The sequence below is a fragment of the Elgaria multicarinata genome, chromosome 5, assembly GCF_023053635.1.
Source record: "Elgaria multicarinata webbii isolate HBS135686 ecotype San Diego chromosome 5, rElgMul1.1.pri, whole genome shotgun sequence".
NCBI lineage: Eukaryota > Metazoa > Chordata > Lepidosauria > Squamata > Anguidae > Elgaria > Elgaria multicarinata.
The window spans coordinates 72,463,935-72,478,883 of record NC_086175.1 but is presented as its reverse complement, the minus strand read 5'-3'; the positions used below and the strand labels follow the sequence as shown (position 1 = coordinate 72,478,883).

At 41.5% G+C, this 14,949-nt stretch overlaps 1 protein-coding gene across 2 annotated transcripts in view; it reads right to left on the bottom strand.

Moving 5' to 3' along the window:
• The window catches only part of KCNJ6 (potassium inwardly rectifying channel subfamily J member 6), a 133,266-nt gene that overhangs the window by 68,735 nt on the left and 49,582 nt on the right, over positions 1–14,949 (bottom strand). The window contains exon 2 of one of the 2 annotated variants that reach the window (XM_063126627.1): positions 14,585–14,643. The exons of the other annotated variant lie outside the window; for it this stretch is intronic. Coding sequence (XP_062982697.1) covers positions 14,585–14,609 — 25 coding nt within the window. The 5' untranslated portion in view covers positions 14,610–14,643. The remainder of the gene's footprint in view (positions 1–14,584; positions 14,644–14,949) is intronic. 2 annotated transcript variants of the gene reach the window in all.

The following is a 14,949-nucleotide window of genomic DNA, read 5'->3' as shown; positions in this document are numbered from 1 at the left end:
TGTGTGGGCAATCATTACATGTGGTGATCTTCTCCTTGAGTAGAACAGTATTTTCTATATAGAAATGTGGGAATACTTTGTAGTGTTTGAACCAGCAAGACAATATATGACTCAATGGAATGTATAGAATGAATGTAAAATGTGGACAGAAAAAGAGCTGAGACACACAATCTGTTAGGGTTGTGCTCTCCACCCTGGAATTATCTGGTAGCTGCAAACATCCGGGGAACATTCAATCTTCCAGAGCAGAGATTGGCCACTTCCAAACCCATCAATTAATATCAGAGTGGAGACGTGCCCAATTGGAGTTTCTATCATCTCCGAAATTATCCAACTGTTTTCCAGGCATAAATGTTCTCTCTCTCTCTCTCTCTCTCTCTCTCTCTCTCTCTCTCTCTGTGTGTGTGTGTGTGTGTGTGTGTGTGTGTCTCAATTGAATATCTCTATATTTGGTAGACACTGAATGGGGTGAGGGGTAGCTTTGATATTGACATCTGTGGCTAACCAATTAGGAATTGCCACAGCGCTGTCCGTGACCACGTTCTCCTCCAATCACAGTGTTTGGGGGAATGAGAAACACTAACAGGCTGTTAGTTCTGCCTGGGGGGGGGGGTGGGCAGGGGAGAGAGGGAATGCATTTCTGCTCGAACTCATAGAAGTCAGGCTTGAAGGGATCTGCTCCAAACTTGGCATGTCTAAAGAACTACTTAAGAGCTATCAGTGTGCTAGGTTTCATCTTTTTATCTTTAAAAATGAGGGAGCTATAAGCATTTGATTAATTTTCATTGACTAGAATGGTTATCCGAAAACAGGCAGTTCTTCAATGGGTAATCTGACAGGTAGAGTAAGGGGAGCTGCTCTGAAATCAGGGCAGAGAATCGACCCACTTTGCACACTCCTACTGGATCTGGATCTGGAGTGCAATCTGGATCTGGAGTGCAATCATTTGAAAATACAAGAGTAAAGATGCATAACCTAACAAAACTGATTTATTTACAGAGAGGTATGAGACAAAATCACAGCCAAAGTCCAATCTCTGTTCCCACGAATGTAGTATACTATATGACTTAGAGATGCAAAAGCACACAGAAAATGTACAGGTACTGCAATACACTGCTTCCCCTTTGGGGAAGGTCTGTAACTTTGCAGGTGCTTTGCATGCACAAAGTCCCAGGGCCAATCCCTGCTATATCCACCTAGGATTGGAAAGACCCCTGCCTGGGGCCTTGCAGGATGGCTGCCCATCAAAAATACTGAACTCAATGGACTAATGATCTGACACAGTATAAGGCAGCTACTCTTCCTACATTTTCTAAGTCATTTTGCAGTCTGAACATATGTGGGAGTAAGTCCCACTGAATCAAGCCCTGTTCAAGTATTCATAATTTATTCTCCATTGCATGATGGAGGAGAATAGGAGAGGGGCATGTTCTCTGCTCTGGGTCTCTCCATCACATCCTCTCTGTTGCGTTCTCGCCATGCTTCACCCACTGGAGAAGGGAAGGTCTGGAGCGAGAAGCATGCTTTACATGGTCAGGATCTACACTACTGCTTTAAAATGATTTATAGCAGTAGTGACAACTGTTGGGGCCTAGGACACAGAGCTCCATCACACCTACTTTTTTTCCTGGTACACATCTGCGATTTCCACCTCCACTTCATTAGCGCATCAAGCACTGGTCACTTTTACGTGCATGCATTGTTGTGCTATTTTTCCTTGCTTATCTTTTCACCTGCGCCAGCTCATGCTTCCTGGTATTGTTACCCCACCCCTTCTCCTTCCAACTCCAGCACCTTCCCCCCCACCTCGCTCTGGTTTTGTTGTCTAAAGTTTAGCAATTTTGTGTTTCATTGGCTGGGCACCTTGTAGAACAGGCAGAAAAAGAGGGAATTTGAAACAGGTGGATGATAAGAGCAATGATAGTGGGGTTGGAGCAGAGAAGGCCAGTTCAACCGACTTGGCATGCTGGAGAACTGCCACCGCCCTCCTCTTTCGTCAGAAAGACCACCCTTCAACTCCACCTCCACCCCCAAGAAGGGATGTTCTGTGACCTAGCGCGAGGACAGCAATACATGGGGACAGAAGGGCAGTTTTATCCTATGTGGACAAAAATACCATACTTTTTCTGCCTCAGAAAAACATGGAAAATGGAGGGGAAGAGGTGAGATGACTGCAGGACAGGGACAATGTGTGAGGATCGCAGGGCAAAACGGTAAACAAGGCAGGCCAAAAGTGCAATAAAATGCTGGTGTGATGGAGCTCACACTCCATATACAGTTTTCAAACTGTTTTCAAAGTGACATATCCTGCTTGGTGTAGATCTAGCCCAGCTTTGACTGATTTAGAACCCATCATGCTGGGGAACGTGTGAGTTTAAATACCCAAACACAGCTTCTCTCCCAGTGAAATGTGCAAAGGATTGCAGCCTTGGTTGGTGGGTCAATGATGACTGCAGCAGTATGGTGTGTCATTCCCTCCAGATGCCTAGGTTTGGCACAGCTGCAGGGACTTGTGTCATTTTCACAGGCACCAAATGCAGTCACAGGCCTTTTATGCTAAAATAGTCCCCTGCATGGAAGGAACAGGACACCACCCCTTCTAGGTTTTGATCTTCTTTCAGTCCAAGAGCTGAATTCAGTTTTGGAGAAGCTGGTTGGTGGGGCTCAAGGCAGGAGGGATGGGGCCAAAATGCCAAAAATACCAACATATTTTACCTTGAAGCTCTTACAGTCAATCACTAAGCTTTAGGAGAGGCATCTCAGGTTTTTAGAATGGATGGTGGTGGTGGTGGTGATGGGGAAAGAAACATGCAAAAGCTGGGAAACCACCAAACAATGGAGAAAAAGGAGGGGTGCCAGGGGAATAGGGCATGGCCACTAGCAAACCCTGGAGGGCTGGGTTGAGAACCTAGGTGGGCCAGATTTAGCCCATAGGCCTGAGGTTCAACACCTCTGTTATAGACAGAGGTGTCTATAGATAGGTGACCATGTCTTTTACGGGTATCAGTGCTGCTTTGGCATTTAGTTCCTTTCTTAGGTGACATTTTCAGCAGGAAAGTTACAGAGACAAAGAATACATTAGGCTAGAGAATACATGAAGAGTTGCCCCATCACCATCATCCCATGAGCTCTTTGATATGCCAACGGTTTATTGGCTAGGAAATGGAGAAGCCTGAAGAAATACTGCCAAGGTTGGGACCCAAGCATTTATGACTCACCCATTTGCAAGCATTTTTTTATACTTTAAGGCAGCGGTCCCCAACATTTTTGGCACCAGGGACCAGTTTTGTGGAAGACATTTTGTGGAAGACATGGTTTGGGGAAGCCACACCCGCCCCCCCCCCCCACTCCAGCGTCCTGGCTTTGCTTCACCTGGGTGGGCACCCAGCCGAAGCGAAGCCAGGATGCTGGAGTGGGCGGGCGGCTTTGGAACGGCGTGCCTGGAAGTGGCTATCTCAGAGTGGCTTCCGGCCGGGTGCACTGTTCCGAAGCTGCCCCACCCCACCCCAGCGTCCTGGCTTTGCTTCAGTTGGGCAGGCAAGATGGCGCCCCATGCCCAGGTATGCTGGGGTGGGTGTGGGTGGATGAAAACAGCTCACCTGCACGGTATTGGTCTATGGCTCGGGGGTTGGGGACCCCTGCTTTAAGGTGCCTTTAGGATGGGCAAATAGGCAAAGATCAGAAAGTGGCAGGGAAGTAAACCAATTTGTTATGGATACTTTACTATCCAAAGTGGTAGACTTGGCAAGTTCAACATGTACATTGTACTGGGCTCCCCCCCCCCAATGTGTGAAAAACTAAAACTCATCTCTGTCTCTTCTCACTTTGCAATTTTTGGGTGTTTGCTTGAAATGGGTGAATAATGATGAAATCAGCCCTGACATATTCTGCCTCTACCTCAGGGCAAGTGAGACATATGACAATATTTTCTAGAATCAGGCTATATTATTCCATTTGCATTTCTTCTGGCAAATACTGAATGCAAGTATTGAAACAATTGGATTAGATCCAAATGAAATTAGTTGAACTTAGGTTCCATAGAAATCAGTGGTTATGATTTGCACCCCACTCATTTCAGTGAAAACAAAGTGCAACTAATGTATATGTGTTTTCATGTTTATTCAGAAGTAGGTCCTACTTCGTCCAATGGGGCTTATTCCCTAGTAAGGCTGATAGCAGCCTTAGCCTGCAATCCAACCCATTGTTTTCAGAATGGTGACAAAAATGCAACCCTGTTAGTTTGGAATTCTAACTGTGATTTACATGGATGGTTTTGGTCACAGGCAATTTCATTGTTTCTTTAGCCACTTGAGAGGGTGTATTATTATTTTTTAGCTTTTAGCTTTGCCTCCAGCTATAAACAAGCTCATGCAGAATAAATCAACAGCAACTGCAACCCTCTCTCTACTGTTCTTCATTCAAGAAAGGAGAAATACTTATAAATAAATGATATGCGCTTCTATCCTCTCTTCATCCTCATGAACAACTCTGCTATATGTTCTTCTTTCGACTCATAAACGTGAGTCTTTCGATTGGCCCTCCCCCCCACCCCCGGCGCCCTTCCCCTATACCAGACTGCTGTTTTCAGTTTTCTCACATCTCTTGCTATATATAGCTAATTTGTCTAACTGAGAAGGGGGCAAAGAAACCCTTTATTTTCTGTAGGGAATACCAGCAAAGCAGCCTATATCTCCATGGAAACATGTTTCTCAATCCATCAGCCTCCCTGCAGTACCTAATACATAATCTGTAAAGTGGAGAATGCTGTTCAAAATTAACATGACATATGTCATTTCAGGATTTAATGTCCATTCTGCAGCACTCTTAATTATCTTTTCTTTCCCAGATTATTAAGAAATGATATATTTTTAAAAATCTCCGGAGAAGCGAATATTCTCCCTATCCCTCATTAAAATGCATCGTTTGACTTTTTGCCTGCAAACATGTCACAAATGGGGGTTTCTATAGTAACACAGGATACTGGCTTAATTTGAAATTGTAATCTTTACACACAAATGAAGATTTTTAACTATTAACATGTGACCAAAGATGATAATAAAATGACTTGACCATGGTGCTAAACTTTGCCCTATTACAGTGACATGCTGACCTCCTAAAAACCCAATGAATAATACAGTAATTTAAGCAGAGTTCTTCTTTTGAGTAAAAAAAAGAGAAAAGTTTAAGATTTGTGTTTCCATCACATCCGTTATTTTAAAAGCTACATTCTTTGTATTTGATACTTGAGTTGTATAAAATCTGCATATATCACCTGCTGGCAGAGGCATTCTTCTGTTTAAATTATTAAACCATCACATTTACATTTCATACTGTGAAGTAAGCAAATATAAAGCAACCAGTCACGATCTCAATGAACTGCTATGACAAGTTTTGATTATAAAAAATCAAAGGGGTTTCAAAATGTAATTACATATATGACCATTTCTAATAATAGCTGATTGAGAGCTTTGGCTGATGGGCAGTATAAAAATGTAATAAATATATAATAAAATAGCTCTGAGGAGCTATCTGCCCAGCAGAGTGGCCATTTTAAAGACATGCCAAATGATTGTGATATAAAGGCACAAAATAAGAAATGGCGTTGAGGAAGGGGTAAGTAGTTATGCTTCTTCTCCACACAGACCTTGAGGCTTAAATCAGTGTGAATCAATGCTCTAGTCTAGCCTCTGTGCACTCAGTAAAGGCCTTTGTGTAGACGGTGTAGCTGTGCTCCCCTGCACTGCTTAGCACAGACTTACTTTAAGGCAGCTTTTCACAATCTGGTGTCTTCCAGATGTTTTCAAGTTAAACTCCCAACAGCCCCAGCCAGTGTGCCCCAATAGTAAAGAATGATGGGAGTTGTGTCCAAAACATCTGGAGGGCCCTAGGTTGAAGCTTTAATTCTGCATTTATTGCCTCTTGCTGTTGTTTCCTGTTTTTATTGGTTATGTTTTTATTGTTTTATTGTATGTTTATTTTTCAAAATGCCTTTTTGTTGTTTATCCCCTTGGAAGTTGCATGCTGAAAGATGAAGTGAAAATAAGAGAAGTAAACTAAATAGTCCACTTGCTTACCATTGATGATCGATGAATGCTTGCTGGAAACCAGATGAGAGGTATATGTAGTATTGTTTTGAACGTTTCTGGAGAAACTATATGCTGTTTCTCCCGTCTCCCATTATTACTGACAAAATGACAAAAAATGTGAACTTTGGCTAAATCTACATGAGCTCTTGTGACATCACAAAACATGTGTGTTACTGTTGCTATGGCCTGAATGAGTTTGCACTCCCTGGTGATGTCACCAGAGTATAAGGTGGCCATATGTCCTACTTGATAGAGGACACTCTTTTATCTGAAGGGCTGTCAGGTTGTAGTCCTCCATTTGAAAATTGGTCTAGTCTAAGTCTGGTTAAAAGATAAGGAAACGAAGGACGGGAAAGTAGGGGACTTGAAGTTGGCTATAAACAGTTAGCACCTGGACTGCAGAATGTGGAGGTACACAAGCAACTTGGAAGTCATCCCCACTACGGTGATATTTTAAAAAAAAATCTACTTAAATTATAGCAATGATTTCTAAAATTGCATCTTTAATTATAGGCCAACATATGCACATTTAATCCAGACTTTTGTCTTCTTTCTAGGTGATGCATCTCTCTCTCTCTCTCTCTCAGGCAGTGTATAAGTTGGTCATTCAAAGCAGTTTCTGAGGGAGCAAGCTTTATCTCACATGCAAGAATTGGTGGGTGGGTGGGTGGCATGGGGAATAATGCTCTTGAGTGATTTTTCAGGGAGACGCTCTTGACTCATTGTAGAACAGCCTACATGGAGTCCATGCAGCAACTGGCAAAGGAGCTATTGTTTGTTTAAAAGAGAGAGAGAGAGATCTTGCAAAGTTTTATTAGAACCAGATTTAATTATAAATATTCACATGAAATTTGTTGAAAGTCGTATGTAATTTGGGGTACGTTTTCAACATAGAATTGATCCCCTTTTGAAAGTAACAGCTTTGGGTGACAAGGTACATGTATTTCCACTCTTGTAGAAGTTGAGGGCAAAATGTTAAGAGTTGTGAACATATCAGACTAATATCTCTCTTACTAAGAATGATTTGGTAACCTAGAGTTCCTGGGGTTACATTTGCCCCCTGAGACATTTTTATGCTTGCAAATGATTTTTTTAAAAAAACTTTTAAAAAAACTGTTATATTTATGCGCTGCCTTTTACGAAGAATCATCTTGTCCTGAGGGGATGGGACAGCTTCCAAGCATTAAAGGTTTTGTGAGCTGCTACCACCATCCAGCTACCCCCTGTGGCTCCTCCCTCCCTACTGCCACGGGATGGTCTTCCAAGAAACCATCTTGCCCTGGGCGGAGAAGAGAAGAAGCAAATTAAGCTTGAACTCATAAAGAGAATTAGAAGAAAAGAAGAAAGAAAAGAGGAACCGGCCAACAAAGAACACCTATGCGGCAGGGTCTTGCTATTTACTGTTTTACTCTGTACAGCACTATGTACACTGATGGTGCTATATAAATAAATAAATAATAATAATAATAATAATAATAATAATAATAATAATAACACACCAGTTCTGAAATACAACAGATGCAGTGCAAACTTAATCCTTGAGGAGCACAATCAGATCCAGAATTGGAATATTTTCACCCATCTGAGCAAGTGAACAATTATCATGCTTTCCCCTTCTTCCCTCCCAATCATCTTTCCTTGTTTCTTTTTGTTACTGATTTTTGTAAGCTGCTCTGGGAGCAGCATTAAAATGCTTTAAATAGAAAACTCTTCTTCAGTGAGCTCAAGGCGGTATAACATGATTCTCGCTACTTCCTTTTATCCTTGCAACAGCCAGAGACTTGGCTGAGGGTAACCCAGCAAACTTCATGGCTGAATAGGGATTTGAACCTGGGTCTCCCCAGTCCTAGTCCGCCACTGAAACCCTCATACCATTCTGATTCTCAACTACCTATCTGCTCCCTACGGGCTCCTAAGATGGAATATATCAGATGTCATTGGCATTCCTCTTGTTATGCCTCCAATGTGACTCTTAGGGCTAAAGAAATGCCAGTCCCTAGCTTAATAGCCTCCTAAGATTTTGCTCAGATTTGCCCCTTTGAATTGGCACAAGAAAAACAACATAGCCAGGGAGAAGCTTTTAATGAAAGAACCAACTCAGGTTATCATTCTTTCTTAAACAGTCCAAAATATATTATAGTGATGCTCATTTTGCCTTGTCAGAAATATTAAATCATGCAGACAAACCCCTTTCTCCCCCCATCTTGCAGTGATGCCTCTTTAGTCATCACTTTTTATGAGAAAGATTTTGCTGCCATCGATTAAAGAGTATCTTTCAGCTCATTTTATCTCCAAGTAGGAGTTTGCACGATGATTATACTGCTGGCCTAATACACACTGAACAGCTGTTCTCTTGCATCTCAAACACATTTATTTCAAAATCACTCTACCCTGAAAAAATAATAATCAAGTTTCTAAATAATCTGTCTTGCCCTTGTTTATCTTCTGTTACCACCATTCAATATTTTTGATGTCCCATTGAATGTTGTGCAAGTCACACCATTTTGTAATACATTCAGAATGTTATATCACTGTTGTACCATTTTGCCGCACAGATTTGCTCAATCTGAAGGTAAATTTATCCCTATAAGTCAATGCCACGACACAGGCTCTGAACACCAGACCTCACATCTGCCACCACTTATTATGGGGTGACACAGGCTCTGAACACCAGACCCGGCCGAGGCTACTCCCTGCTCAAGCCAAGCACCACCGCTTGATACGCCTGAGGCAAGGGATAAAGCCCACCTTCCTCCAAACTATGTGGAGAAAGGGGTTTAAAATGGAGAAGGATTTTAATATATATAATAATGCGCTGTGAGTTATATCTGCTTAGGTGAATGATTGTCAGAGTGGGTGTTATATGTGTAAACTTAAGATGATAAATGCCAAACAGACACGTGGGATTTTTGTGGTAGTTTTAAAACAAACAATCAAAATTTATTTTTAAAAGTTCATAAGCTTTGTTTCAAATAACAACATTTAAAAACCTTTTTGAAACCTTCCATACAATCCTGTCATTCTCACATTCGCGCTTTCCTTTTTCTCACACAATCACTCTTGAACTTTCTTTATTATCAGTATTGATTAATATACTTCCCCTACGTGCACACCACACTCTAAAGACACCACTCACTACACTGACTCTCAAATTTCCCAGAACTTAAGTACCATAAATACAGAGAGCACTACAGACTCTAAGAGTACCCAACAAGTCTCCCTGAAAAGCCTTTCTGAAAAGCACTCTCTGAAAAGAACTCTGAAAAGAACTCCCAATCCCCTCAGTCATTCCCTTATATATATCACTCCTCCCCCTCCCAAGACATTCTAACTCCGCCCACTCAGGCCAACATTCTACAAACCACAGACTTACAAACCGCAGACATACATTTGGAATTGACTTGTGGGGTGTAACGCCACAGTCAACCTTCCCCAATCTGCTGCCCTCCAGATTTTTTGGGCTACAACTCCCATCAGCCCCAGCCACTATGACAAATGGTTAGGGATGATGGGGGCTGTAGTACAAAATATCTGGAGGGCACCAGCTTGGGGAAGGCTGATAATTCAATGTCATTCAAATTATTTTCTAAGCCTCTCCTTTTTCCTGACTAAAGTGAGTTTTTGTCTGAAGCCCAGAGCTTCCATTCATATCTCTGAAATCTAAAAGCCAAAGTAGACGAAAAAAGTCTTTCAGAAAACAATGGATTTGTAGTAATGTGAATGTGAAAAGTTCTTGGGTACCATACAGTATATCTTTTGACCTATAGGTTTTATAGTGATAAAGGTGTTTTTTTATTTAAAAAATGGGGTTAAATAGACACAAAGGGCATGTCTACATGATTTATTTATCCCAGGGTCATCTCTAGGTCATCCCTGTGTGTCCAAATGATGCACAGGTTACCCTAGGGGTCAACTGGGGATGACCACAGACTTTCCCTGGGATAATTGAAACTGGGGATTTCCTGTTTTTTCTGCAGTCCTGGATCAACCCTGAGGACCATTGTTGGTGTGGCGCAGCCTCCCGGGACCTCAAATGGGTATGGAGCTATGTGGGGTGGCTGCAATTTCGCCATACCTGGGATGGCAGGGAGTGGTTTTTGGTGCAGAGTTTGGCAGGGGGGTTACTTACTTATTCATCGCGCATGCACAGATCCTCTTCAAAATAAAATAAAAATGGCACCTGTAACATACCTATTCCCTTCTGTTACGTTAAGCGGCCATATAGATGCTGGGGAAGGATAGTGGAAGCAGGTAAGTCCGCGATCCTCCCCCTCCCTCCCACTGCACCCTCAGGTGTAGACATGCCCAAAGAGTCAGGTGAATTTGTTTCCCAACTCTGTATTCTACATAGATGTTTGATTGAAAACCCATGATGTTGGGATGCTGCTTTGGGGATAAGCATCCAATAAGGCCTCTAACTGCTCCACTGCCCTCATTGGCTCTGCTACTCCAAAGGCAGTGAGCTGATTGGTTCACCTCACTGACACTCCTACACTTGGGGAAAAATACTGTGATTTTAAATGTGCCCAGCTGCAGCCTTTATTGCATGCCAAGCCCTGTCCTCCTGCTATTACTGTCTCCCTGGAAGGTCATTTGCGGGCCCTTTGGGGGTTCTCCAGACCACATAGCCCAGGACTTAGGCCTTGTGATCCAGCCCTAGTGGCTCAGTGAATAGCCATTTAGGCAATTAGAAAGGAAATTGGGTAAAGAAGGGGAATTTCAAGGCTTGCAATTTAAGGCAAACTTAGTAGGCACTGTAGAACAAAAGCTTTGACACAATTGCTAAAGGGGATGGCAGATTCATATAAACAAATTTAGGAATTCATTGGTTATCTTTAGTCAGATTCTTGGGAAGCAATCCAGAGATTTGCACTGCTGCAGCAAAGGAAGTATGCCCTATTTTGCTGCATTTGCCATAGAAAAGCCCTTCACCTTATTTTTTGAAACTACCAATGCAGAATTGTGCCACACAGGAAGGGATCTGAGACTTCACTGCACACACCTCCGTTAAGTCCACTATAGTGGTGTAGGGAGGAAGGGCACCAAGCATCATAGGCTGCTGAAAGCCCAGAGCTAGGCTAGGTGACTGAGCTGTGTACATATGCTCTGCTGCTGTTGCTGAGGCAGTGTATCGTGTTTTCATGAACCATGCTAACAATACACTGGCTCTCAGGATTAGGATATTAGGCCCTTTTTATTTTTGAGAATGTTGTTTTGTTGTTATGCACTCTCACACTCATGCATACATACATACATTCATCCACCATTCTGACAAGATTTTCCTTTCTTTCTTTTTTGTATTTGTATACAAATGACAGGGCTTACCCTTGCTATAACATGACAAATTCATTTTTTTCATTTCTTCATACAACAAGAGTTCTTTGAAGGAGAGAAGGCTGAATTTTATTTTCAGACAACACTGTTGTATTTCAGATCTTTAGAAAATGTAATCTGGGTTGTATTAGAAGTCACATGCTTATACATAAATATAAATGACTACAGGGCTATGAAGTGTGATATTCTTAAAAACAAAAGAATCCAGAATTTCCCCTTAAACATACACTGTGGGAAGCAATCTAGCAAATGGGTTGTATAAGAAAAAACAAACCATGCCTTTATGATTCTTTTCCATATAACTTTTGCAAGGATTTCTACATCCACAAATGGAACTATGCAAATTGTATTTGTTTTACTGCTGGCATTCTCCTGGATTTACTGCAATATATTAAGGAGTAGACAAAACCCCCGAGTGACATTCTGCTAAATATAAACCAAATATAAACCAAATCAAAATGCTACTCCCTTAGATATTTAATATTAATTGGAAACTAATCATGTTGATATTAGCCTTCATAATTATGCCTTTTTCTTGTTTGAAAAACAGTATTCTTAATTCTATAACACTTTTTGATCCATAAACTAAGGGTTAAGTCACACAATCAATTTAGAAGTTGAAACAACACCATGTAAGGCGTTTCCAAATTCTCTGCAATACCCATGTGATAAAAAACGGTTTTATGAACTGTTTCCCATGTATTCAAAATGTTATCATGTGATGAACAGGTAATTGTAATAGAAAAATGGAAATAAGGCTGTGCTAAATACTCAAAGCAAACATTTTTGGATGACAGAAAGGCTTTGTAGAGGGGGATATCCAAAGTATGTCTCCAAAAACGGAGTGATGCCTAATTTTGCATCTATTAGCTCAAAAAATAGGGTGATGCTTAATTTTGCATCTGCTTTCTAACCTTTTCAGCTGATTCACTGCTACTTTAGTCCCCACCCACCCCTCACCAACATCATTGTCTTTTTGCTCTCAGCCAATCAGGGATGATACTGCCACCATGAAGATGTAACGCCACATAGTCAAAACAGATTTGAATTCACAGCGAGGACAATACTTCGTGTTCTTACTCTGAGTGAGAGTTCACCAAGACACCACATAGCCAGTCAGATTGGCCTCGGTGGTGTCATTTCACAGTCAATTTAGAGTAAAGGCAATGTTTTGCATTCACTCTGAATGGGTGTTGGGAAGAACTGACATGAAGTGAATACTTTCACTTCTGTTCGCAGCACTTTTGAAAAACCTTTGAAGTTGTGGTGATTTTTATAGGCAGTGAAAATTTGTTAATTTCTAAAGAGAAATCAACAGCTTGAACATAGCATGCTGAGAGCAAAGCCAAGAGCAAAACTTGTTCAAGTAAAAGCTCACACTTCAACTGAATTGTCTTCTAAATGCCACAGTTTAGATTCTGGTTCTGAGATTGCTTGCATCATTGGAGCCACATTAACTTGTGTGCAACTTCACTGGCTTTTGCGGTTTGCTCTTGTCTTGGAAAGACAACCACTCTGCTAAATCCCACCATTCGATTCTATTTCTCTAATTTCTTATTTGTTGTTATCTTTAAAGTGGAGCCTTCCGATAAGGATGTTAGTCCAGCTACAGTCATTACACAGTTCTATCAAAGTTCCCTTATTACTGGAAGTTGTCCTTAATTTAATCAAGCTATATTTCCTAATTCTTCATTTCACTCTTCCTCATTTGGGATTTCCCCTTGCTTGGTTCATACAAAAGAGAGAAACGTCTTTACCAGAGATACTACAGTCATTTTTAAATTCTCAGCATAAAGAAGATACAAAGAAGTTCTCACTAAGGTATGTGATGTATTGTAAAGCTTCTCCTGTTATGGAGAAGTTAAGAGCTCAGTATTTCATTCATTTATTTATTTATTACATTTTTATACCGCCCAATAGCCGAAGCTCTCTGGGTGGTTCACAAAAATTAAAACCATGAAAAGCATAATAAAACAAACAACAGTCTAAAAACACAAATACAAAATACAATATAAAAAGCACAACCAGGACAAAACCACACAGCAGAAATGGATATAGATTAAAATATGGAATTAAAACAGCAAAGTTTAAATTTAAGTTAAATTAGCTGTTAAAATACTGAGAAAATAAAAAGGTCTTCAGCTGGCAGAAGTAAGCAAAAATGATATTTGCGTAATAAATAGGGACCAGCTTTGCGTGGTCTCCCTCTGGCGGGTTCCCCCTTTTGTCAGTGGGCCCTGATGGGCACACCTGGCTATAGTGGCAGTGTTCTCAGTAATGCTGGGTGACTGGAACTAAGCCCCTTTCAATTTCCCACAATTTGTCAGAGCGAGACTGGGATGGGGACACTGAATAGCTACGGCCAGCCTGCACCCATATTGAATTAGGACTCGGGTCTCCGATGTGACACTCAGAGGCACCAATCTGCTCCTAGACCATTCTCTAGGCACCAGCCAGACTCCCTGCCTCTCCTGGGCAGGATCTACACTACTGATTTAAAACGGTTTATAACAGTAGTGACAACTGTTGAGGCCCAGGACACACTCCCTATACAGTCTTTGAAATGTTTTCAAAGTGTTATATCCTGCTTAGTGTAGATCTGGCCCGATTTTTATATCATTTCTTGAGATTTTTTGAAATTACACTTTTTTGCACTGGCAGGCTGGCCTGCTGCTAAAGGAAGTGCTGCCCTCCAGTACCATCTTTATTTGAGGTCAAAAGAGTGTTTTTGTATTTTGGAATTCAGACCCCGACTCCGCCTTATACTTAGGCTCTTGACCAAGTTACCTTTCTTTTAATCTCACCAGTTTGTCATTTGGTAAATGAGTGTTTTGTGACTGATAATGGCAGTCATTTTATGAATGGGCAAACTGCCCCAGAGCAGCCATTTTGTGAGAGTCCCCATGGCTCTCTATCAAAATTCCAAATGTGCCCACTGACCCACAGGGTTGAGGCCCCGTGGATTAGGAGACGTAGCTCTCAGTCACAGTCACTGCATGCATGTAACCATGAGCAGGATGTCAGGCTTTGTGAGAAGAGACATGATACATGTAATGGAAATGAGGGTGAAGTAAAACTTGGGATAAGAACATGTGTGGGAAGTATTCTTTTCTAAATAAAACCACTGGAAAAGATGAGAAGTTGAACTTCCTGTTTGTACTCACTCATTAACTCTGTCAATTTCACCATTGCTCTCCCCCTCTCTTTGTGTCTTGAGCTTCTCCTAGAAGAAGAAACAAAATACCCCCCCCCCAATATCAATACATAGGAAGCTGCCTCATACCGAGTCAGACCACTAGTCCATCAAACTCAGTATCATCTACACTGACTGGCAGCAGCTCTCTAGGGTTTCAGATAGGAGTCTTTTTCAGCCCTAGAGATGTCAGGGAGTAGTGCCCATCCTTTTGCATACAAAGGATGGGCACTACTACTTCACTATGGCCTCTCCTCTAAACCACTTTTGAAATCGTGAGTGAAGCTAAAGCAGGAGTGGGCAACTTGTGGGCCTCTGGATGTTTTAGCCTACAAT